The sequence below is a fragment of the Carassius carassius genome, chromosome 27, assembly GCF_963082965.1.
Source record: "Carassius carassius chromosome 27, fCarCar2.1, whole genome shotgun sequence".
Taxonomy (NCBI): Eukaryota; Metazoa; Chordata; class Actinopteri; order Cypriniformes; family Cyprinidae; genus Carassius; species Carassius carassius.
Genome location: NC_081781.1, coordinates 6,215,150 through 6,243,111, shown reverse-complemented (window position 1 = coordinate 6,243,111; position 27,962 = coordinate 6,215,150). Strand labels below are relative to the sequence as shown.

The 27,962-nt window shown below is 35.2% G+C and overlaps 2 protein-coding genes across 3 annotated transcripts in view; both read right to left on the bottom strand.

The window, feature by feature from the left end:
* Positions 1-27,962, bottom strand: part of LOC132106544 (gap junction Cx32.2 protein-like) — a 324,589-nt gene that overhangs the window by 153,396 nt on the left and 143,231 nt on the right. The gene's annotated exons all lie outside the window — the stretch shown is intronic.
* On the bottom strand, positions 85-27,623 carry pkib (protein kinase (cAMP-dependent, catalytic) inhibitor beta). 2 transcript variants are annotated; one of them, XM_059512298.1, is made up of 3 exons: positions 27,397-27,623; positions 3,864-4,032; positions 85-1,170 (listed from the first exon to the last, which is right to left on the bottom strand). In XM_059512298.1, exons 2-3 carry the CDS (start codon positions 4,006-4,008, stop codon positions 1,085-1,087), a joined length of 231 nt encoding a protein of 76 aa, XP_059368281.1. In that variant the 5' UTR covers positions 4,009-4,032; positions 27,397-27,623; the 3' UTR covers positions 85-1,084. The 2 variants fall into 2 exon arrangements, with proteins under 2 accessions (XP_059368281.1, XP_059368280.1); XM_059512297.1 differs by having other exon boundaries at positions 27,442-27,617.

The window sequence follows — 27,962 nt, the reverse complement described above, 5'->3', positions numbered from 1 at the left end:
TATAAAAGATCTTTGGTGTCCTCTGCTGGTTACATAAATCACCATCACTGGTCCACAGTCCACAAAAAAAATGTAACTACAAAAACTAAGTACATGATTTATTGTAGTTTTTAAACATAGCATAATGGCATTTTATATGTAGCTTACAGCAGAAAAAATTATACAAGATTTATGGCCAGGTAAAAAATGAAATCAAATGTAATATTCTGATGGAAGCATGATGAAAGGATGAAAGAGAGGAAGAACAACAAGTCTCCACAATAGTGTTTTTTCACTGCCATCGACACCAGCAAAGAAATATCTGAGACAAGCACTTTAGATAATGTCCATATGATATGACCACGGATGTTTGCAGATACATCAGACAGCTAACAATCCAATTTCAGCTCACGCAGGGCAACACTGACAGCAGTTACGCACAAAAAAGAAGGCTTTTACTCAAAACTAGCAAATATAATGTACAATTCTGTATTTACAAGAAAATTGTTTTTTTTTCATATTTCATGTTATACAGCACTGATTCTTATCCTCTGGCTAGAATGTTAGCAATGCATATCTTTACAATACAAAACACAGAAGATGTGGTGTTGTCCAGGGACAGACAAATATCGTAAGATAAAAAACTTTACTTACATCACCAAATGGAATGTATTTACTTTTTTGTGCAAAAAGAGACATTTTTGCCACTACATGTCAACATTCAGAGAAAACTGCTATTATGGAAAGTCTGAAACAATATGTTCATTTTTAAAATGGGAAAGCAGGTCACATCTGTTTTCATAAGACACACAAAACAGCCGGTCGTTAGGAAAATCATGCGAGTCTTTGGGAAAAAAAGTCAAATTTGACAAAGTCATCGAGGTATGAAATGAACAATCGTTGGTATTTGGAAAACACAATTTCAGATGAATTCCTGTAATAGGAATGAGCTGCTTTCCCACTGGCCCACGTCCGAATGCCAATCATAGGTGGTCTCAATGTTGCATAGCACAGAGTGTAACAGTTGTTTGGTCAAGGGGACAAGAGCAGAGGCAGGTCATGTGTGAGTCTCTCATGAGGTCAGATCACTGCCGACTGTGCCGAGTTATGAGCCCTCTGTCTTTGCCCCCTCTGTGGCTTCTTTAGGTGGGTCGGACGAGGACGAGCTCTCTCCTCCCTGTTCGCCATCATCTGCATTGAGGCCAAAAATACTCATTAAATGAATTTGTTCTTTAGCAGACATGTTCATCCAGAGCAATTCAATCACAAGAAAATAATCACAATGAGCAGCATTAGCAGAACCACATTAGGCTAATTCGAAAGAAATTTGTTCAAGGAAAGTGGATGTTGATTTATAATGTTGATTTATAATGTTGATATAACAAGCCACGAAAAGGGAAATGTATGGATGTAATGGATGTAATACATTTAGCTCTTTCCTCACATAAAATTACAGTATAGAAGTCAGAAGATTTGTAATTTATGTTTTTTCAATGATTATTTTGTCTGTAGCTCTCAAATCTCATTTTTGGCTATGTCTTCTATGTCAGTTCATGACATACTGGAAACAATGGCGTTAGTTCTAATTGCATATGCAATGACTATAATTGCATTAGTATAGTCAAACCTGCTGTGACAAATAATATTACCATTTTTGAATTTAAACCAAGTGTAAATGAGATTTGAAAGCTCTAATTGAGAAGAAAAAGGGACATTTTGTTTGTTCCTCACACAAAGATACCATATAACTTTAGAATATTTGAAATATAGTGTACAAGATGTATAAACCAGGGGTTTTAAAACTTTGTTGTCTCTATTATTGTCTCTTTATATGAAAGCACTTTAAGATGCACTTTTAGGAACAAATCTGAAGAGAAACACAAAATGTTGACTGTAAAATAAAATAATTGTCATTATTTCTGATCAGTCTTTATAAGAGGAAAGAGTAATAATGCCAAATTCTGTATATTTTAACTTTTTATTTATTTACACTAGCTATTTTCTCTGAACTTTACTGCAGACCGCCTAGCAGTAGGACTTTTATAGTTTCATGGTGATTATTCATTCTTTTTGGAACTTTGGACAGTATTAATCACCATCTAATTTTATTTCATACGAGAGGAAGATTTCACTCTTTGAAGTTGGCTAAAAAAAAAACTTTTTTGTACTAAAAAAAGACAATTCCATTTTGTAGGACAATTACAAGAAAGGCCACAAGATGGCAGAAGAGGTTTATGATTCAACAGGACTCAGCTTCAGAACATAGCTTTCATTGAAGACATTCTGGAACAATATAAGGGTAAGTAAATGATGACACGATTTTCAACTATCCCTTTAAGACACTAGCACAGAAACAGTATTGTCTTTATTATGATTTAAAACAGGAAAAAATAATGTATGATGTAGAATAGGCAGCAGATTCAGCACTGCTGAGAATCTCCAGCATCATCACAAATCACTCATGGAACATCATTTGCAGGGATCACACGTGACGCCTTTGAGGCTTGTAGGTAACAGAGCAGATCAAAAGTGTTTGACTGCAGGCAGTTATTGATGCACATGAAGATTCAGTCATGATCTGATCCTCAAAAGAAGGCATTTTGAATTCAGTTTTATCAGAAGTGTATGTGTTGAATCAAGGTCATTGCCTAAAGATTTAAATCGCTGATATCACTCTTTCTGAAGTTTTTTAGTTTAATATTGATGATATACTGGACACATGTATCAACATCTGTCTTTGAAAATCACAGGTTTTCACCAGCTATCACAGAAACCATGACTAAGGAATGGCTTTCTGACAGCATCTGGTGGCAGTCTAACTTCTAGCCAACCCCCTGATGACAGCTCGATCACACAAAAGCACTTAAGCGTTGAGGAAAGTGTATATGTGAAGAGAGAGTGCTCTTTTCTCTGTAGAAAAGAACCTTTTAAAGAGAGGTGCTTTTGTCAGTCACAGCTTAGTCTCACACAGGGGCTTGATTAGACTCTGCCAACATCATTGCCCATTATAGACATCAGAGGTCCGCTGCATAGATTAAATTAGCCTTGTTAACTTATGCACTGAACTAGTTTCAAGCTCTGTTAATTGCGTAATTCCCTTGCATAAGTTTGCAGTTTAATTACACTGCAGTATTTCATTCAGGTCATGTACTTTTATGCATACTTTTAATTCAAATTTGATTTATTTTTCCTTTTTCTTTGCTTATTATGCATTGGTTATTATTTTGCTTATGTATTGCTTAAATCATTTTAGATATTACATTCTCTATATTTACTCTCTTAATTTTGCATTTGTAAAGTACATTTATTTTTTAAATTTCAGTATTTGAAATGTGTGATATAAATAAACTTGCCTTGCCCACAATTGCCAAAAGTCTATGTACAAATATAATTTTACATTATTCATTAATGTCCAAAGATTTCAGTCCATTATGCTCAATCAGACAGCATTTGTTTGATCAAAATGCAGTAAAAGCAGTAATATTGTGAAATATTATTACTATTTAACTGTTTTCTATTTGAATATAACAGTTCAATAATATTTTTGTGGATACTGAGATAATTCTTTGTAACAAAATATTTTGTAACATTATAAATGTATTTACTATCACTTTTGTTTAAAAATTAATAGTTCAGAATAAAAGTTCACACTTGCGGCATTAAAAGTATTAATTTCAGCTGCTGATATCCAGTGAAATCCTATCCTTGTGAGCTACTAGGCTTGTTTTCTTTCTTTTTTATTAATTTGCATTACTTGCACTTATTTTTCCCATAGTTTGTCTAGTCATGATGCTGATCTCGCAAGCACATATTTTTGATTATTGGCATGTACAGTGAGATTAATGGACATCAAACCCAGCTGAACAAAAGACAACATACAGTACCTCCTACTGAAAGCTCGGCTAGTTTATCAGGTAGATCAGCAGCTCCAGGACCAGCTGTGGAACCTAGAATATCTGGCAATGCATTCCGCCGGCCAGTCCTGCCCGTGGCTTCAAAGTCAGAGACAACAGGTTCCACATCAGTCATCTCTGGTGGTCTTCATAGCATCATCTGAAACAAACCAAACAAAATGCACTCGATCAGTAAATGATATCTGAGGGTTAAACTAGAAAACTGTTTGAAAGTTCTTTAGCAATTCTACACATAGGATACAATACTTTTTAGTAGAACTCAAAAAATTATTCAATTTAATAAACTCCTCCTTCCTTTGAAACACAAATTAATATATTTTTGATAAAATCCAAGAGCTTTCTGACCCTGCACAGAGAGCGGCGTAACATGTAAGGCCCAGAAATGTAGTAAGGGACATCGATAAAATAGTCTGCCTTGCTTGCAAGCAGAAGACAATGTTGAATAAAGTCATTATTTTTGTTTTCTTTGCACACAAACAATAATCTCATAGCTCATAAAATGAACTGATGTCACATGCACTATTTTACCGATGTCCTTACTACCTTTCTGGGCCTTGAATGTGGTAGTTGCGTTGCTGTCTATGCAGGATCAGAAAGCTCTCGGATTTCATCAAAAATATCTTATTTTGTTTATTTTTCTAATTCTGTGTGATTCGTAATGCAAAATAAGATAACCAGCTCGATCACGACTAGAGTTTTACACTCTCTAATGAAAATGAAAATGTTGCTTCCTATGCAAAACCAATGATGTCCTCTATCATTGTTAATCGATCAAGAATACAAAAATAGCAGCAGCGTCGTTTTTTTCTCTACTGCATCTAAAATGAGACTGTCCTCCTCTCCAGGGAGTGACTGAACCGAGTCACTGACTACTTCTTACCTCCCCACAAACCGCTCACCCTTATGGAAGTAAAATAATGACTTATGTCTTTGAAACAAAAAAGCATGCTGAATAGCACTATCTGAAAAAATAATGCATTGAATTAACAGTACTTGCATTTTAATGCCTTGTATTTCCAGGGCTTGCATCTTTAGGTCCTGGAATTTAATATAGTTGTTCGTTTAAGCTGTGAATAATTCAATTAAAAATATTTCACACACTTTTTCATAATTAAAAAATCAATAATTCATATTCACGTTCCAGAATTCACTTCCAAAATATTAAAATTGGTTAAAAAATACGATGTATAATATTCGACAGGCAAATTTCGGTCCATTTTATTTCACTTTCCAAATTCGCTTCCACAAATTCAGTGGTTAAAATTCGGCAGATAATTCGCCCTTTCACATCCAGGAGCTGCAGGAATAGCAGTAGAGCACAGAGGCATGATCTCCATCTGCTGTCAGTCGCTCACCAGCAGGTGGTGCAAGCGGCTTCTGATGAAGACCAAAGCAACAGGTGGATTAAGTAATACAGTTACAAAAACTGATCTGCAGAAATTAAGCAAGCGCTAAGCAGAAGTTTGATTATCGGGACATGTGGAAAAGCTGATTGTGCGTATGTTTATTTCAACATCTTTGCTGTTATATATTGCTTTCGGTTGTTTAGTTTCTGTAACTTTGTGTCATGGCTTGTGCGTCGCTGTGCTGTAATACTGGGGATCCCCTCATGTCACACTCCAGGATTCCCCAATGACGAGTAACGCTTCTCAATCAATTAATACTATGATATAAGACCTCAGATCTCAGAATACATTTTATTGATGATTATGCAAACTATATAGACAGTTAAGCAGATGTAAAATATGAACGAACGCTCAAGGTTTCACGCGGTTTCCCTCAGAAATCTGTTAAAGAAAATAAAACACATTCCGTGGCTCAGCGCACTAACAGTGACAGCGATTAAAAGACAAAACTCACATCTTACTGATGATGCAAACTATATACAGACAGATGAGGATAAGAACGCAAGTTACGGAGCAATAAAAACTGCATGTTATATATATACATATATATCATTCCATAGATCATGCCTCTGTGCTCTACTGCTATTCCTGCAGCTCCCGGATGTGAAAGGGCGAATTATCTGCCAAATTTTAACCACTGAATTTGTGGAAGCGAATTTGGAAAGTGAAATAAAATGGACCGAAATTAGCCTGTCGAATATTATACATCGTATTTTTTAACCGATTTAATATTTTGGAAGTGAATTCTGGAACGTCAATATGAATTATTGATTTTTTAATCATGAAAAGGTGTGTGAAATATTTTGAATTGAAATATTCACAGCTTAAATGAACATCTATATAAAATTTCAGGACCTAACAATGCAAGCCCTGGAAATTCAAGGCATTAAAATGCAAGTACTGTTAATTCAATGCATTATTTTTCAGTTAGTGCTATTCAGCATGCTTTTTTGTTTCAAAGACATAAGTCATTATTTTACTTCCATACACCCTGCTTACCTTCAGCCGCATGACAACTTCCCTCATAATTTCCTCATTGCGTTGTCACTAAATGGCCTATTAGGGGATTGTGTTTCATATTTACCTTTCTCTACGCCTCATTCAGTCGAACACACTATGCAAAGCAGAGTGGCTTTCAGGAATTTGGCAAGCGTCCCTTCTGCGATGTACACAGTGTCAAGGAGGATTGCAAATAGCATTCATTGTGCTGGCAGTACAAGACAGAATTTCCAAACCGCTAGGCAATGCCTTCAATCAGCAGAAACACTTGATTAGCTTTTAGTTAAGTGATTCTTTAGTCTGAGCATCACTGAATCAGATGTGACTGTACACATAGCTCACGGGGGAAAATTCACTACTGGAAAGAGCAGATGGGAATGTGGGAACAGACTGACTGATAAACTGCACCGTCAGCCTAACCAAAAAAACTTTTATTCTTATCCTTAAAAAAAACAAAAAACAAAAAAAAAAACAGATGGCTTTGCTTATCAAAAAAAACCAAAAAAAAAAACCATGATCTCTGGGTCAGTCCAATATCTTGATTCTATGAGAAACATCATGATAACTTATCAATATTTTTTAATACTTTTTAAATTAAAAAAATTATATTTCACTGCATCTGATAGTATTTTTCCTTTCTCAGAAAAATCTATATCCTGCCTGAAACCATTATTACAAATTAGATGGCACCACTGCAGCTTAATCATAAAAATTTCCAATCGATATTCATCCGTGCTACCCCGGTGCTAAATTTAATAGAATCAAAACATCACTTTTGCTAATGAGAGCTATTTAGTTGGATACAAGCTGGCTTTTCTTTACATAATCAATCTGACCAGCAGAGAGCATGCACTGCATCCATCAAAACTGAATTTTCACATTTAAGAGGCTAAAAATGGCTTTTGTTTTAGATGCAAAGGAATTCTATAAATTGAGTCATGGACTATCAAGGCTATTTTTGCACCCTTAAAGTGCAATGTCAATTCAAATTCCCCTCAATCTGTTACGTCAAGTGAAACACAACTTAAAAATAAATAAATAAATAAATAAATATTAAATGAAAATTAATAAATATTATTTTCATAATATTAATATTGTAGTATATATTAATCATTTTAATATTTTTTAATGTGCTTTTGTCATTTTTATAAATTTTATTTTATTTATCTTTCATTTTTTATTTCATTTTTAGTTTGCAATTGTAGTACTTCAGTTTAAACTTATTTAATTTAGTTATCTTAATTTCAAATTTCAAAAAAAAAAACTGTGGCAGAAATCACAAATTCATGTTTAAAATTGCTCAGTCAAGCTGAGTGTCATGTCGCTTTTTACTGTGGGGAATAAAATAGATAATCGAAATGTCAAAGCTGTTCTTGCATGTTAATCATTCTCAATCATGATAATCATGATTAATCATCCGCTGCAATTTTGCTTGATATATTATTAATACAATTATGCATCAGGTCAGGATTGGAACCCGAGGCACCTTGCACATTAAATAGAACATCTCACACTTCTGCACAAAAAAAAAAAAATCTTAAAGCTGTTTTTCTCGTTTAGTCATGTTTTGTCTTGCCAAGGGCACTATGTGTGCCAGGACTGCACTGGTGCCCTCTCAAAACTGAATATGTGCATGACGCCCCTGCATACTGCCATCATAAATAAATGTAACATCAATCAAACTATCTTTTCAGCTTCTTCATATTTTCATCCGCTCGTTTTTATTCCACCGTCTTTCTCTTTAAACCTGAACACAGCTTTTAAACAGGGGCTGACCACTAGACTAATGTCTATTTCTTATGTTACTCTTACAAAATGGAGCTATCAGTTAAAATAATACAGCAATACGAAAAATGAAGAATGACTTTTGAAATGGTAAATGTTTCCTGTGCTTTTTGGTCAGTAGTAGTAAAAGCCTTGGCTGGGGGTTTAGTAATGAAGAACAACATTTTTGTAGCTAGGAAATGTGACAGACTTGAATGGCTTCAGTGCATATTGTTTGGTCGGTGCTTGATGCAGCGAGATATGTGGGACACCAAATCATCAGAGACATCTGCTGCCTCTGCATCATCCCAATGTTACTGACTACTTAAAGCACAGACTCACAGAGTGAATTAATAAATTATCATTTGTACTGAATTAAAATAAATCAATTAAAATTTATATCAGAATGACCATACGCATCCATTATAACAGCGTTTTATCATCTTGTCTAGGATACAAAATTTTAACATTTACTCAAGAAGTAAAATGGCATATGATTGCACATGAAGACTTACATTTTTATATAATATATCTATGTGCAAATGTATTGTTTTGAAGTATAAATCTAACTAAATGTAATGAGATCTATTCTTAGAACAAGAAAAAACTACAGAAATATATACAAAATACATTTAGTATCTTAATTAATTTATGTTGTTTTAAGGATGTTCAGATACTTTTGCAGATAAGAAGAAAAAAAAACTTTTTTTTTTGGCTGATGTCACCAAACCCCTTTATTTTTTCTCCCCTCCAATAACAACCTTTCTCATTCCAAATAAATCTATATGTAAACCAGAAAAACAACTTGAAATATATAAAACTATACAAAAAGTATATGACTACTGTATTATGAAAATGGGGTGAGAAAAGTAAATTAATTCATGGTGTTTTAAGAATGTTCAGATTTTTTTCTATACTGGAAAACAAGACAAAAAATAAGAAATGTTATTCCAAAGATGAGGGAAAATATTATTATTATTACTATTTTGGCTGATGTCATCAAGCCTTCTTATTTTCCTATGCTATCCCTCCAATAAACTGATTTTTCAGGTTCCGTTAAATCTGTATATGTATCAAATAATTTTTGTAAATATTGATAAACAATCTACATTGATAATTGTGCTTCATTCAGAAGTATGTAAAAATGCATTTTAAATACCATTTAACATCAGCTTCAAGCATTAAAAAAAATCATGCAGAATAAGTGCTTTATGTTTTAAGAGCAGTATGCTGGAGTAGATGCACAAATGCAAATATGCAAAAAAAAAACAACAACTACGACATAACTGACTTAACAGATGGTGGGGCAAATATTCACCAGCTGGATTAAGATATTAATAAAACCAAACACCATCGGTGTGCTGTAGGCTACTTTTTTAGTTTTTAGAGTGCTTTTCCACATTTATTTATGGACTCACCTTTGTTGTCACCTGTGAGGCTGTGACACTTAAGTCTGCTCTGCCTCACTCAATCCCAGGATCAGACGCCAGTAAAATCGATGCATACTGTGACTTATAATGACAGTAAAGTACAAAGGCTCCTCACACTGTGAGCACGATCCTCAGTGATGAGACTCTATCGTCTGGCTGGAAACGGTACTCTCACCACCAGGCCTCCACAGCAATGATAATTGATCTGGTTCCATGCAAATGATGCCAGCTGGCTGAACCAGCCACTGCTGAACTAGACCACCAAAAGATAACATCTCAGCATGCTGTTGATGGGTTTTGGGCATGATATCATTTTTTTGTTTTGATCACAGTTTTCGTTGACAAATATGTCCTCGAAATGTGGTCAATATACTGTCTTGTCTTTTCAGTCATTTTTACTTTGACTTAAATGGCATATATTAAGTCCAAAAAAATGTGAATTTTTTTTAAATGTGTGTAAAAATTTAACATTTTGCTCAAATAAAATATGATTTATCAACAAAATAGCATGAAACTGAAAAACAAAAACAATACAAACCTGATTATGAAATAATAAATAATAAATAAATGAATCAGTTTTGCAGCTAAACCTCTATGCTAACTCTTCTGCACCCTAACCCTAAGGCAAACTGCAAGAAATTTCTGATTCAGCCAAAATTGCTCTGCTTCAGGAAAATTATCTCGGCTGAGAAGAGCTCTGCCACCTGAGTCAGACAACTTAGCAGCCAGCACCAGAATGAGCAACAAGGGCGGCAGCTTGCTCTGAGAGGTTGAGCCCTCTCTTGAACGCCACAACAGAGATTTGCACCAAAGGCTGCACAGATGCTACCATGCACACCTGTGTCCATGTCTCTATAGGCATTTACCATGTTTACCAGTAGCAGTATAGTCCCACAGAGATGTCTGTGTCTGGTCAAAAAGTCCAAAACAATTTGTTTAGTCATGTATTGCAATAAAAACAGATGTGTTTTTATATACAGTATATAAAAAATATACCAGCACACAAAAATGCTTGTATTCAGCATGTACCCTAGATGTAAAGTTCATGCACAAAAATGTGCTAAATATAAACGGGCATTACTTTAAATGTCAGAACAAACAAGGTTAATCCCATCTTAATCCATGTACAGCCCAGTAACAAGCTTTAAAATAGGCCTAACAGAACGGCTGAGGTGTTTTTTCCATTTACTACTTTCCTTTCTGCATACTTGCAGCTAATTTTCTGCCTTAGATATATACAATCTGTGCTTCAATGAAAAGAAAAAAAGACATTCCCTCTCATGGACAACACTGCAAAGAGCATGAACGAAATGCAATAACTTGACTGAAATAAAAAACAAAAATGTTAAACACGTGCAAGTTAAATCTCCTGGTATTATAAGGCCTATGTTTTAGCATGCATTTATATGGATAAGGTGGGCTGTTTTGAAAAACATGAACAGGAGGGATCAGGGATTATACATAAAAAAAAATATTTAAAGATTTATTTTACAGGTATAGTTTACTTGTAAATGAAACACTTCATGTCATTCCAAAACTGAATTAATTTCTCTCTTTTGTGGAACACGAAAGGTGAATTTGATCATCCAGGGGTGCGTTCTCCGATAACGTTGTCTCTTAGCGCGCTACGAATACTCAAAAGGTACACCTTAACTACAGGTATACCTTTGCTACGTGTGTTCTCCGAACTATACCTTAGGATGTAGCTTAAGGTAAACCTTCTTAAGTTCGACCTTAGCAGTTGCTGTCCATGGTGGAGGCGCTGAATAGGTTGATATCGACGCCTCGATGATCGATTGTGCGCTCTTTCCTTCACAGCGGTATAGGTAAAGTATTGAGAAAACAATGTTCTTTATAAAGAAGCGTTTTAGAAATAGTACAAACTGCATTTATCGGGGCTTATTGAAATACGTACATGCAGAAATAAATATGAGTATGTGTTTATAATTTAGCAAGTGTACAATCCCAAACCCTCACGGCCATAAGTGTGTTAATGTTCTCCACAACGTATGCTGATTATCCACCAGCCGTATCACATTATTGGCGTAAATCGCTCATTTGTGTAATTGGATGATTTCCTCAATAAAAGCGCAAACATGAGAGACATACCGACATTCACTATGTCGGGGAAAAAAGTCCGCAAAAAGAGATCGCCCAGCCACACTGAGGTCTTACTCAGCCCATATCCATCCCCAACAACCTCCAGAAAACTCCCCACAGCATAAAAACGAAGAGCCGCCAGCAGCTGAATTTCGGGGCTGAGGGGGTAGCTCCGTCGAGTTTGTCTTGACAAATCTGGGCCAACAAGATGCAAGAGCTGCAGAATTTGCTCCCGTGGCAGGCAAATTTTTTTTACAATGGTCTCTTCTGACATGGTAGTCAGTGGACTAAAATGTTCTCTTATAAAGTAGTTGACATACACTAACTGGCTCCGCGGACGCCGCCGTCTTTGATTTAAAACAAGTACTCGCTGTCTCGCTGCCATAGCTATAAAGTTTGTGTAAACTCATCTTTCTTTATATAGACTCCTAAGCCTTTTCTGTCAAATGGTTCGCCAGCTGATGTGCCTTAGGATAGTAATTAAAAAAGCTAACAACCATTAGTGTATGGAAACTTTATTAATGAAAACACTTCCATACACTGGGTGTAGGCTATAACAACTTAAGTATTTTATGTGTATAATTTTAAAGTAAAGTAAAAATGTAATTTTAATTCTAAATCAGATTTTATATTAAAAGTCCATATAAAATTTTCTATGTGTAATTTAAACTGCGATGTAAAAAATCTTTTTGCGTAGTGGTGGCCACTAGCGGTATGAACCGTAAGCAGCGATAAGGTATAGCTAAGAGCGCTCCAGACCAACCTTACGAACGCATGGCTTACAGAAGGTATACTTAACTAAGAAGGTTTCGGAAACCACGTATTAACGATAAGGTACTTCTTAAGGTACAACTTAAGAACGACGTAGCGTTAAGGTAGTTTCGGAGAACGCACCCCAGGCCACTATAATTACAAAAAAGTATCATAAAAGTAGTCGATGTGACTCATGCACTATTTTCCAAGACTTCTACAATCACACAAAAGCTTTTGTGTCTGACATTTAAAAGATTATTCCCTGAAATTCTTGGCAATTTCATGAGAGAATTGATGTCTGGTTTAGGAACTCTTCATGAAGTCTTTTTTAATCATTTCAATAAATCAATCTGATCCACTTCTCTAAACTAGTCACTTCAGGCAAATATACCAGTCCATAATCCATAATAATGCTTCCTCTTGTAATAAAGTCCACCCCCAACATAAAAATCTACCAACATATTTGTTTAGAACTGATTTGGACTTGTAAATGGTGTTTGTAAATCTGTGCATATTTTTCTCCTGCTTCAGAAAAGACAGCTTTTTCACTTGAGAAGGCAATGCTTGAATATAATATGATAAATTGGAGTTGTGTGGATTACTTGTGGATTATTGTGATCTTTTTTTCAGCTATTTGGACTCTCATTCTGATGGCACCCACTCACTTAAGAGGATCCATTGGTTAGCAAGTGATGTAATGCTAAATTTCTCCAAATCTGTTCTGAAGAAGAAACAAACTCACCTACATCTCGGATGCCCTGAGGGTGAGTAAATCTTCAGCAAATTTTCATTTTTGTGTGAACTATTCCTTTAATTTTGAGCAACCGAATCCTGTAACCAAACTGACTTTTTATTGTACTCTATTCAAGCATTAGTAAATCACAGCATTTATCATAAATCAAAAGCATTTAATGGAAAATATGTATTCAGCATCTTGCCTAATGAAGCACCACTTTAATACTATGATTGCTCATCAAAAGTGCATTTAGTTCATATTAAGAGGGTCTCTATAACAAAGAACAATTATGAATATAAATCAATAATTAAAAGTAGACAGATTAACACTTGAATATGAACACTTATATTTATTGAACCAAATACCCAGGGCCCCCTCTGGGCCTTTGTCCAGGCATACAGAACACAACTGGGAAAACACAAGCTGGATTTTTCAAATAATCTTGGCTCTGAAGACCAAGGACCTGAGCCTGATCTCATTTTCCACTCGGCTTCTATTCGGCCTTGACAGTATGCAACAAGAAAACTCAACCTTGTAGAGCATGACTTGACGAGAAGCAAAAGTAGCTCTCAGTGCCATTGTTGCAGTGACGGCAGCGGAAAATAAATAGCTTGTTTGTGATTGGTCGCACTAGGTTATGTAATAAAAGCATTGCTTTTGACGACTCATGAGGACTGAACAAAACTGAGTCAGAGGAGCAGTTTGAGCAGGAGAGACCTCATGCATGTTATGCGCAGTCTACCAGCATCTAACATTTAAAGGTCTTGTCTATTTACCCACTCATCTGTTCAGCCTGGCTAATGATGCTAATGGCACAGTGTCTGTCAATCAATACGAGTGAGAACAATGTGGCAGATGACCTACAACAGCATGGCAAGCTTGTGCAATAAGCAGCTTGTCTGATTTGATGGTTCTGCATCATGCGGAGGTGTTTATTTTAGTGCATTTTCCCTTTTTTGGGATTTTTTAAGGTCAAGCGATTGGAAGGACAGCTTGCAATTTATCAAGCGGTGTGACCTGCTGGGTCTAGGAGGACCGTTGACATTTACATTAGGAACACAAATGCATTACTCATAAAGTCATAAAGTTTTTACAGTCTACAGTAAAAAAATATTTAGGTCTGAATTCAAGATTTATGTATCTGAATTGCACATAAAATTTCCATCCAGTAGAAATACACAGTTTTAATGTAAACTAATAAACTAAATGCGATGTATATTTGTCATCTCAGATATCTGTTTTCTTATGAACCAATATTTTTTCCAAATGCATTAATCCAAATTACTTAGAATCAGCATAGATCTGTTCATTGATGGAAAAATATTACATTTTAGTATATGAAAAAGTATGTTTAAAATATGGCTTGCTGTGATACAATGTGCTGTGATTCAATTAGTCTGCAGCACCCAGATTTTATGCACATTCAAATATGACACTTCAAAACGTGTCACACCAGGTTTGACACCCATGATGAGTTGGTTTTCATGTGTCTGGTGACTGATCATGACATGCATATTTGCACATTTAAATAGCAAAAATTATATTTTATTGCTGTGGTGGAGAGACAATAAAAATGTTGGTTTAAATTTGGTCTTATAAAGAATCCTATGTGTGCATTTCTTTTAAGTTGCATTATCATTGCTTTTCATTTTTAGTGCTTGTCATTAGCCGTCAAGTGACAATTCAACAATGTACTTTATTTTTATTTTTTTTACAGAAGCAAACCCTGACATGCATTAACATTTACTAGAAAATGTATTCATGGAAAAAGGTGTCTTAAATTTTGTTGCTTTCAAAATGTCTGCAGCAAAATAATCCATGCTGGAATATTAAATATTGTTGAAATTTACAATAATGCTTTTAGTAAATGTTTATATCAAAAAAGCATCTTACAGTGCATTCAAGGTTTTATGTTATTATGCATTCCTGGGGAAATAAAACCATGACCCTGCTGTTGCTAGCAGCATAATTTTGAGCTACAGGAACATAATCATTTTTGTAAGAATCACTTTCCTAGATGGTTAAAGGTACTGCAGATGCGCTAGACTACATTACAGAAAAAGGACCATGTGCACATTCCCATAATGAGAATTTTATAATGAAGCTGAAATGCTCAAAAGTTCTCAACTCCAAATTAATGGTATCAATATATGTCAAACCACTCTGAGAAAACTGAAATCATCATTTATCCTGATTAATTAATTAATTACTCTCATTTGCTGTATGCTACCTTTCAAAAGTTTAGGGTTGGTAAAATTTTTGTTTAATGTGTTTGAAAGAATCACTTATGCTGACCAAGGCTGCATACAGTATATTTGATCTAAAATACAGTCATATTGTGAAATATTATTACAATGATATTTATTTCTATTCAATATATTTAAAATATAATGTATTATTGCAGTACCATAGCTGAACCATTTTAATATGCTAAATTGGTCCTCAAGAAACTTTTTCTTTTCCAGTGTTAAAAATTAACTCTGCAGCTATTTTTTGTGGAAACCATGACACATTTATGATTAATAAGAAGAATATTTTATGAAATATTTTGTAACATTGTAAATGCCTTTACTGTTCCTTTTGATAAGTTAATGGGTCCTTGCTTAATATTAGTTTTAATTTATTATATACAGGTCCTTCTCAAAAAATTAGCATATTGTGATAAAGTTCATTATTTTCCATAATGTAATGATACAAATTAAACTTTCATATATTTTAGATTCATTGCACACCAACTGAAATATTTCAGGTCTTTTATTGTTTTAATACTGATGATTTTGGCATCCAGCTCATGAAAACCCAAAATGCCTGTCTCAAAAAATTAGCATATTTCATCCGACCAATAAAAGAAAAGTGTTTTTAATACAAAAAAGTCAACCTTCAAATAATTATGTTCAGTTATGCACTCAATACTTGGTCGGGAATCTTTTTGCAGAAATGACTGCTTCAATGCGGCGTGGCATGGAGGCAATCAGCCTGTGGCACTGCTGAGGTGTTATGGAGGCCCAGGATGCTTCGATAGCGGCCTTAAGCTCATCCAGAGTGTTGGGTCTTGCGTCTCTCAACTTTCTCTTCACAATATCCCACAGATTCTCTATGGGGTTCAGGTCAGGAGAGTTGGCAGGCCAATTGAGCACAGTAATACCATGGTCAGTAAACCATTTACCAGTGGTTTTGGCACTGTGAGCAGGTGCCAGGTCGTGCTGAAAAATGAAATCTTCATCTCCATAAAGCTTTTCAGCAGATGGAAGCATGAAGTGCTCCAAAATCTCCTGATAACTAGCTGCATTGACCCTGCCCTTGATAAAACACAGTGGACCAACACCTGCAGCTTGTTCGTTCAGAAATTTCTTTCTGTGTCTTACCCTCTCGCTTGAGGGTGTCAATGATGGCCTTCTGGTCAGCAGTCTTACCCATGATTGCAGTTTTAAGGTAATGAACCAGGCTGGGAGTTTTTAATAGCTTAGGTTAATAGCTTGTTTAGAGAAACTTTTCATTATATGCTAATTTTTTGAGATAGGAATTTTGGGTTTTCATGAGCTGTATGCCAAAATCATCAGTATTAAAACAATAAAAGACCTGAAATATTTCAGTTGGTGTGCAATGAATCTAAAATATATGAAAGTTTAATTTTTATCATTACATTATGGAAAATAATGAACTTTATCACAATATGCTAATTTTTTGAGAAGGACCATTATATATATTTTTTAAAGCATATATATATATATAAATACAGTACAGACCAAAAGTTTGGACACACCTTCTCATTCAAAGAGTTTTCTTTATTTTCATGACTATGAAAATTGTAGAGTCACACTGAAGGCATCAAGGGCTATTTGACCGAGAAGGAGAGTGATGGGGTGCTGCGCCAGATGACCTGGCCTCCACAGTCACCGGACCTGAACCCAATCGAGATGGTTTAGGGGTGAGCTGGACCAAAAGGGCCAACAAGTGCTAAGCATCTCTCGGGGAACTCCTTCAAGACTGTTGGAAGACAATTTCAGGTGACTACCTCTTGAAGCTCATCAAGAGAATGCCAAGAGTGTGCAAAGCAGTAATCAAAGCAAAAGGTGGCTACTTTGAAGAACCTAGAATATGACGTATTTTCAGTTGTTTCACACTTTTTTGTTATGTAATATAACTCCATATATAATTCCACATTTGTTAATTCATAGTTTTGATGCCTTCAGTGTGAATTTACAATTTTCATAGTCATGAAAATAAAGAAAACTCTTTGAATGAGAAGGTGTGTCCAAACTTTTGGTCTGTACTGTACATGGGGTAACCAGGCCTATGGTTTCAGTTCACAGACCTGGGGTCAAATTATATGGATGAGGCCCTTATCACAGGTCCCAGGAGGAGGTTTGTGGTTGTCCTACTCCTGATGAAAGTCCTGGGCTAGCCATCACTCATACAACCTACAACAGCTAATAGAACATTGATTAGGGTATTTGTGTCAAACCCAGATAAATCCAAGCAACCTAGGAACCACTGATCCTTAAAAAAACTGCCTGACCTCTGAACAAGCTTACTGCGGGACTGTCATGACTGTGCGTTTCCATTCTCAGAAGGCTTACATTGACACAGATAAGTGGATGAGCAGTGAATAGGTCTGTAACACCATGGTCACTACAGAGACTTCACTATCCTGGTAATAAAGCGATACTTTGAAGAACCTAGAATATGACATATTTTCAGTTGTTTCACACTTTTTTGTTATGTAATATACTTCCACCGCGATAATAAAGGCCACATTGTGGAAGTTTCACACATTCCTGGTCTTCAGCTGAAGGGGATGATAGTATATGTGTATTTCATGCCTGTACGACACAGACTCTTTTCAGTGCAATGACCGTGAATGGGGTTTCAAGCTACAGAATTTACAATAAATTAATTATTAAAGCAACTCAAAAGTGATCCATAAGAAATGTGCACTATGATCCAAACCTTCTGAAGTCGAATGACAGCTTTATGTGAGGAAAAGACCAAAATGTCAATCTTCTAAGTTGCTCTATCATTGCTTTTCATTGTTAGACCTTGACATTTTCCTGACATTCACTTTGAATTGTATGGTATATGAGTCATAACTATACTTTTTGTAATGTTACTTTTATTGTTTTGATTTTTGTATATGCAGTGATGCAATTAGGAATATAAAAAAAGATAATAATAATAATAAAAAATACATTTTTAATAAATACTGTTCTTTTTATTATTTTTTTTATTTTAATACTATTATATAACTGTTTTTTCTATTTCTAATTTTTACAAATTTACTGACCCCAAACATTTAAACAAAATTTAGCATATATATTTTAATTACAGCAAAAATAAATGTATTTTTTATATATAATATCTTCAGAAATGACTCACACTATCACAAAAGCTTTTGGTCATACCGCCCACCCTTAATCTTCTTCTTACTGAATGACGATATGTGACCACAACATAAATGACCTATGAGATTAGCTCTATGATTCTTGAGTGGGTTTAGGTTAAGACCTCATAACTTCATGGGGGTGGTGTACATAATAAATCCAGCTGAACATACTGAACCTTTAACTGTCATGCAGCTGTGAAATATCAACTCTTTGAAAGCACAATTTTTGTTTGCTGACAGCATATCAGGATCTTCTAAATAAATCTGAAAGAACGAAAACTATTTCCTCTATTAGAGTTGTTCTCGGTCAGGTTGTCTTTTTGATTGATTCTAAGTGAACAAAGTAAACGCCACGATGCCACTGTTTTGACACTGCTCTGCTGTGCAGTTTCAGTAACATATATGATAAAGCTTTTGACAGCTATTCCCTGTGCAGATTCTGAGATCCCAGGTCAAAAGACATCAGCTCTGTTCCAAAATCTGAGAGCTGCTATGCTCTACATAAGTAGCTCTACCTTTTCAGACAGTATCCTAAATGTCATGGAGCAGCTTCAATGCTGCCATATACAATTCTTGATACAGCAGCATGATGTTACTAAATCTATAAACAGACCTCAGCATGAATATTTATAAAAGCCTGAGGTTCAAAACACCAATTAATTCATCATATACAACAGCAGGACATTTTTTAAGGCCACATCTTATTACGTAACAGATTTATAAGCACATCTGAAAACTAATTGCTAATCTGGACACCTCTTAGCTAATATTTGGCTGTGGATAAGCTTTAGTTCCGTGAATCATTACCATTTTTCAGCTGTTGTATTTACAGGTATATAATATTCCAAGGTATTTCAAAGAATACCAGGGTAATACACATGGTAATTCCATGGTGATACTTTGGTGCCTCTGCCTGTGCACATTCATTAACTGTGGTTTTTATTATTATTATTAGAAAATATCATGCAGTACAAATCTTTTAATTTTTTTAATCTGATGACAAGCAGTTTAAACTTTAACACTGACAAACGATAGAAGACAGGTTTGATTTAAATCGATTTGTAGCCTAAATATTTGAATTCATCTGATGCTGTCTTTGTTAGAATCAGTTTAAAATGAGTCTATTTAATAAAAAATGTGTGCTGTCCGAATGATTCAGGCTGATTCCCTAAGCAAATCATTGCGTGACCTTGTGAACAATTCATTAAAAGGTATCAAAAAAGTTATAACATTTTTTAAAATCGTATATAGTTCTACGTAAATAGCACAATGGGAAATAAAAACACAAGTATTTTGACATAATATTAACTTCTGTCATCGCTAGAGTACTGCATGACTTGAAAAACACTCCTCACAACCGAAACCTCATTAATAAGAAATGTATCTAGTTACAAAATGTAGTTCTTTTTAATTGTTTTTGGATCGATTCTTTCTGCAGGCTACATGGAACAATGGTAGATAATAAGGGTATGTCAGTATCACCAATCATATCACCAAACCTGATTGAATCACAGACCGAATTAACTCTTATTATTGTTAATTAAATTTTCCATGGCAAATTACAAAAGCAGTGAATTAATCGCCACTGCTAGCGATGCTGGAAACCAGTTAAACATCACTGGCAGGCCAACTAAACTAGCTAAGACTGGATTAACTTTGCATTTTCAACAGGGTTATTCAAAGAAAACATTTCTACAGAAGGAGGATTTAACACCATTAATGCTTGAAGGAACTACCACCACACAACTATCAAACAGCTCCAGCTGTGTCAGATAACATGGCTCCGAGCTTCCCCTTGTCACACATTTTTTTTTATCTGCCGGCCTATATTCCACCTCAGACCTTTGAAAATGATGTTTTGACTGCAGCGTCTCTACATCTAAAATGCATCGAAATTCTCTTCCATTGTTAATGGTTTTATTTTCACCCTTTTGAATAGTCCAACACCTTCACCAACACATATGTGCATGGTGAACAAAGACAATTAGCGCTGCATTACAGCGAGGTCTCCTGCCATACCGGAAGATATCAAAGCTGTTTACTGCATCACATCACACGTACGGCAAAAAATAACACAATCCAAGTCACATCCAATCATCTACAGGGGATCAGAAACAAACTTAGCAGCAGCAAATTGAAGATGAGCTGAAGGTTAGCCGGACAACAAGGGTTTTAATCTCCACCTATTTATAGCAGATGCCAGCCGCTTGAGGGCAAAGCCCATTCGTGTGGGCTAGAAGAACAAAACACAGATTACATGTGATTCATCTTCTCACGTTTAAAAAGCAGACCTTAGTTTCCTGCGCAGTGCATCCCCAGGGAATGATTTTCCCATTGGTTATCTGCCTCCCCAAACAAAGATTGTGCTCATTGACGCAACACTGATGTGCACCGGACGCTGCTGAAATACCAAAGAAAGGCAAAGTGGCATCAATCAGATTTGACATTTCCTAAATCTATATTTGGACTGATGATAAAGCATGATAGAGCATCAAGCATTTAACCAAACAAAGCCATATTATTATTAAGCTTTTACAAGCTAGTTGCAACCAAATCAGTTGGCTCATCTGCAAAATTGTATGAATTATATCAGAAATGGCAATGAGCTTTCCCAATTTATTTCAAAAAGGACTCATTGCAGTGTTGATTGATGTGATTATTGGTATCTGTCAAGACAAGAATCACTATTAGTATTACTCATACATTTCATTCAGTACTATTTGTGCTACAAACACAAATGGTATCTCAAATTGCACAGCTTGTGTGCTATTACTTTGATATGTGATCTAACTTACAATTTCCACCAGGAAGATGATAAAACGGTCCAGAAATCTCATAGGAAGGATCTAGGGACCAGATCATAGAGATGGTGGGCTCTTTTCATTTAACTGAAACGGTTAGCAAACACCACCTAGGAAAGACCAAGCAACCACTCCAAACACCATAACAAGGATTTGCATTACTGCGACCCAGACTACTAGCACCACTAAAATGTTCGGTACAAAAAGGTTCCAATTTAGTTGTAAAAAACAGTGCAGTTGTGTAAAGCATTGGAACAGATTCTCACAGGGATGTTGCACTCTGATAAAAAATATATTTGTTCTTTGATTTCTTTTTGCAGAACAATTTTCACGCATCTCAAGGGTTTTCTATAACCTCTTTGAACCAACAATTTTGCTGACTCCAACAATCTCCAATGTTTTCTACTGTATATGCAGTTACAAACCACAAGAAAGCAAGAGCAATAAAGTAAATGGGCTCTTTTGCTTTCAAAAAAGAACATCTAAGCAAATCTGCATGGGAGACAATTCGCAAAAAGCGGCCTTCAATAAAATTTAATCAATTAGGGTTATTTATCTAAAGCTTTATTTAGCAAATTAATATAATGCTACACTTAAATGCTCCTGCATTAAATTAGTCCATGCAAGCTATTTTTCTTTTAATGATTTTATCAGTCAGAGAGTTAGAGGGCTCTCTGCTGTTTCTTTGCACAAATGTTAATGCCGCCACTCCTATCCAGTACAAAAACACCTTTGAAAGATTTAGGACAGGCTGTATAGAAAATGGCATGAAAGGACAGGAAGGCAAAATAACACTGACCAATAGCAATGCAGCCATAAGCAACTGACGCAGAAGCTTGACCTTCAATTTAAAGCCCCTAAAAACACTCAAATATCCTCATGACTACATACGCACATTTATGCTATATATATATATATAGTTATATATATTTATCCAAAGCGACTTACAAATGAGGACAATGGAAGCAATCAAAATCAGCAAAAGAGCAATGATATGCAAGTGCAAGTCTCAGTAAGTGCTATAACGCACACATAGCATGTTTTTTTTATATAATAAAAAGAAAACAGATAGAATAGAAAAAGAATAGCGCAAGTAAGTGTTACAGGCCTTTTTTTTGCTTTTGTTAATTGTATAATAAATAAAAAGAAAAGTAGATAGGCTACAAAAAGATTAGAAGAACGGTTTTGTGTGTGTACAGTATTTACTGTATAAGTATAGACTATAATGACTTATTGTCTAATTTTCCATTAATTATTAATGACTAATAATGATTGTTTTTTTTTATGAATCAACGCAAGGAGTGTAGTCATTCATAGAGTTTTAATTTTTTTCTAATAAAAGTGTAGACCGATTTGTGAACAAATGGATTATAGTCCAAAATCAAACATACAGCCTACTGCTCAAAGCTTAGTTTTGCCAGTATTTCGACAATATTAATGCAGTGTTATCACATGGTTTGTTTGTTTAGTATATCAAACACATTTATTGGGCTGCATATGCATATTTAAAATGTATTTTGGTAATAAAATTGCTTTTTTTTTTTTTTTTTTGCTAAAATTGTATTACTACTATTAGAATGATTAATAGCATACTCCATTACATTCCAATTTCCTTTTTATTTATTTATTAATAGTAACAAAATGGTGATTCCCAGTAACAGCAATCATTCTTGTGACATAAACGACAACAAAATCGCTGTCAGAATGGGAAAGGGGCTTAACACAAGCATCAAAGGATTTAAAATACTCTCAGTATGTTTGCACTTGGCCAAACATAAAATGTCAGATGCAAGACAGGCCTTTTAAAACAGCATTGATTGTATTTTACAACACCATGCACCTACAGTCTAGGTTTATGACACACATAGTGTGCCATGCACGAAGACACTGTGCTTTCATAAATAATTCACATCTGCGAGGGTTCCAGTGTAAGATCGATAAGAGCTCCTTGTGAATGTGACTCCTTACTCTCCCGTCACTGGCAATTTATCCAGTGCAATCACAGACACAGGCTTTATTTGACAGAAAGTGAGAATTTTAAAGCTGCACAACATGCAACAATCTGTTTTATTTACTTGACATATGGTACGTACAGCTCAGAGCAGACAATAAAATAAGGGGCTGTCTTGGTGCAAGACATTTTGACAGTTAGCAAGGGAAGATCAAACTGAAAGCCAGGATACCATGGTCCCTAGATTGCTGCAGTGTATTTTTAGGTCCAATATGATGATGTGGTTAAATCCGGCGATTTAAGATAAGAGATAGCAGTGAGACCTCTGGCCCTTTATAACCCTCCGGTGCCAGACTTTACACAATCCCTGCTACAGTGTATCGTAGAGTCTAGGATTAGACTTTATCTCTAGAACACTGTTTGGTCTTTAACTCCTAATTGAAGGAGAAACACCACACAATGCGCCCCATATGGTGAGATGCATAAAAGCCCAAATGTCGTTAGCAGTGTGCACCTCTGCAAACCACCGTTGACCCATCAGTGTCACCCCTAGAAAAAAATATATTATTAAGAGTTACAATAAAGAGTACTTCGAAAAAAATCTTCAAATAGGCCTAAATGTAAATTCTTAATTTGACCAAGTCAAAAATAACAAGTCAATTCATAATCTACTGTGAAAAAACATGATTTGACGTCCAGAATTGTGTCACACTTCAAAATGTATATATAATTCATCTTTTGACCACTAGATGGCCACAGAATACAATAACGATTCGTTTAATTTGAAATTGTTAATTTAAAAATGTTTGTGCCACTAGCAGGTATCTAGCTAAATTGCATAAACAGTGATTGTTTTCAAACGATCCATCTTTGTTTGGATACATAAATTCTAAAAAGGCTACACAAAACATTGTTAGTTGTTTAAGTATTACATATACAGTAAATGCCAGAAAAATGTGCAGTAGCTCTACTTCAAGCTGCATTGGGCAAAAAACTTATAATAAACTGGTAAGTAATAACTATCTATGATTGCTTGTGTTGCATGCTGCAATGCTTTTTATTGTTCATTAACAGGAGAATATTTATGTAATGTATGGACCAAGTGGAGGAATGAATGGAGAGTTAAGCTCACTTGGGATCTCTCCAGTATAACACTAGAACAGAAGCTGTCATGCATTTCACTACAGCCTTGATGATACTTTGAGGGAGGCTGAAACAAAATGAATATCAGCTGTTAAAAGTGAAGAGAGAAAGAGAGAGAGAGAGAGAGAGAGAGAGAGAGAGAGAGAGAGAGAGAGAGAGAGAAGCTGTGCTGCTTCAAGGCCAAATTTTGATCGGCTGCATATTGTCAGCTTAAATCAGTTTAATCTTTTCAAATGCCTGCTCTAAAAGACTAGAAAGGACTTACAAATAACACCTGAACCTCCCGGTGCTTTGTAGTAATAATATGTTTCAAGTTACTCATTATTACATTAATCTGTTTAGAATGCGTGTCACTTTAAAATGTATTGACTATAATCCTCCTCAAACTCCTGAGGCTAATTTTGAAATAACAAACAAAAGCAGTATATATGGAAGCATATTGTCGCAAGGGGATCAAAAATAAAAAAAAAAGGTAACTGTGACTTTTTATCTTACAATTCAGGATTTTTTCACAATTGTTTATAATTTGCTATTCTAAAAAATACAATTGTGGGACTATGAGATTAAACGTTGCACTTTACCTTTTTTTAATTCCGTGGTGGAAACAAAAAAAATAGAATTGTGAGATATAAAGTCAGAATTCAGATTTTATTTATCTCCAGAATTGCAAGAAAAAAATCGGAACCGTGAGATATAAACTCAAAATTGCGAGAAATAAGCCTAGAAACAGAAGGTCGTAATTTTTTTATGTTTTCAAACATTTTTCGAAACACTCCCACTGCCTGCAATTGGTCAGTAAACAGATAGTCCAGTCTCCAAACTTGCACTATTGTTGGTGTGGCTGGATTGCAATAGAACAACATTTTGCGGACTCAACATATTAATGGCTTAAAATGCTTTCAATAAATCTATAAATGCAGAAACATTATTCTAATGTTAAACATTACACCAAAGAATCTTGGAGCTGCATTTTACAGCTATTGCATAACGACTCAGTTTCATCACTCGGGATTTGATCAAATTAAACTATTTCTGGCTTATGATTTTCTAACTACAGCATTTTGTTAAAAACCTAAAATAGCCTAAAGAAATAAAACAAGTCTCGACATCAAATCTGCTTTTTTAGTATAATTTTCAGCCTTGTGTCATATGTGTGAAAGCAGACGAGCAAGTGTGACCATGCAGCACCAGCGGTAATGGAGTAAATAAAATGTGCCAAATGATACTGTCTAGTCCCATGAGAACAATTAACTTTATGAACAGGCAGACACCGCTGCAAAGTTTCTGTTATCATCAACAAGGCCAATTAAAAATAGATTCTCCATGGGCGGCACTCAGCAGGGTGCTATGTACCACAGCACAACATTCACACAGCTCTTTTTTGACCGAGACACATTCTGCCATTGAGATTAACAGCTACTATATCACAACAGTTTATCATGAATTTTGATGCATGCTCTATAGATAGAAGTGTCTAACTGCAGTTAAAAATCTAGAAAACAAAAGATAGCCTTAATACTTATCATGCATGTTAGTTATTATTATCAGTAAGTGTGCTGATAATAAAATAACAGCTTTTGGAAACTAGATACTACCCTCTATCAGTAAATCTTGTGAGGGTCACTGAGCTGTTCTGGGAAAAGATGGGACGTATCAATGTGTAATTTCATGTGTGATTTAACCCTGCTGGAGGCTCATTTATTATCAAAGCACAGCAACACGACAATCAGCAACACCAATGTAGTGTACAAAAATAGATGCATCCATAACAACAGACAAGCGGACCATATACCAGCCTGTAAATGCAGGACTCATTATAATAGATAGGACATGGTGCTCGTTTTTAAATAAATCCCTCTAGATGAGAAGATAATGAAACTGCTGTGTCTCCTAGGCAACTTTAACCACCTTTGACTTAGTATGTTGCAATCAAATGATCACAAATGTCACAGTATCTGTTCTGCTCATCGTACCCAGGGAATGGAAAAATTAATTAAAAATGGTGGTGTGGGGGGGGGGGGGGGGTCATAAAATGTTAATAACTTAAGAAAATTAAACATTTGAATTTATTATTGTTTTAAATTATTTTAATTGTAGTCTATTTGTGTTTGGAAATGAAAACTTTGACAAGGAAGGTGCTGCTTAGCCCACAAAAGCTTTACATTGGCTTTTTTATGTGCATTATTTTACAACCATGAAGCATCATTACTGGAGACATGAATCATTTACATACAAATTCATAAAGTGCAACAGAAATAATCCCTGCTGGAAAATCCAGTTTGAACTGTTTTGAAACTGTTTCCAGCTGGTCTAAACTGGTCATTATCTGGCTGACCAGCAATCATGCTCTAAAAACCAATTTGATTGACTTAACCTGATATGTCCAACTGGTAGCCGGTTTGTTTATGCATAAGTCTAATATGATGCATGGACCACCTAATGAGCACCTTTGACCAGTTAGAAGCCAGCTATTATAGAAACGATTTAATTTTACTATATCAAATCCAAGGTCATTTTGATTTCAGATGCATACAGGCTACACCAGAAATAAATAATGTAGTCAAATAATAATTAAAAGTCTACAGTTCAGTTCTAGCATAACCTTATCTCTAAACCTCGTTGTGAAGAATGCAACAGCCTCTTTCCAACATGTAAACCAGCCAAATGAAAAAATCATTCATATTCAATAAGTGAATTTAAATAAAAACAAGAATTCTGTTTATATAGTTAATTTCTTCATGTGTCAGACGCGTATAGGGAATATTGCATGACCACAGTGCATATGAACTGGCAGATGACACTCGAATAGGAACAATAGATTTTCCCTACGACAAATGGGACTGCTTAACTAGGCTAACATCCATACTCATTCAAAGCACGTGGTTCATTCATTTAGTAATTGTGTTGTCGTTTAAACGGCATGTAAATGAACGGAAAGCTGTAATGTATCAGTGAGCATCTGGAAAGAGCAACGCACACAGCGAAGTTCAAAGCGCGCAGTGATGCTCTCCACATACGCGTCTGACACATCTCTAACCTTCAGTCTTTCTTGAGACAGTCCTGCAGCAGAGCTTTTACTCACTCCGAACATGAAGCAACTCCTCGAAGCAGAGTTATCCGGGAGAACACTGCGAATCAGTACCAACAGAGGCTATCCTCGAGGGGAACTCCGCGTATTGAGACCATCTTCGTCGTGATTCTCCTTCTGTCTGTCTCTCTGACACTGAGTCCAGTCCAGCGCGAGCGAGCATCACTACCTCGCGCGCCGCTGACATCACACGAGAGAGCGCATAGCCTAACGCAGCCCGTCATAGTTATACTTTAGACACAGAAAACTATTTATTTATAGTTGCAATTTAGACACAGAAAAGTACGTTATTTGTCTATTTCTCTATTTCCAGTGTATGTTTGCATATCTATATCTATTTCTCTCTCTCTCTCTATATATATAGATATAACATTTTAAAGATTATAACCTCATTATATTATATTATATTATATTATATTATATTATATTATATTATATTATATTATATTATATTATATTATATTATATTATATTATATTATATTATATTATATTATATTATATTATATTATATTA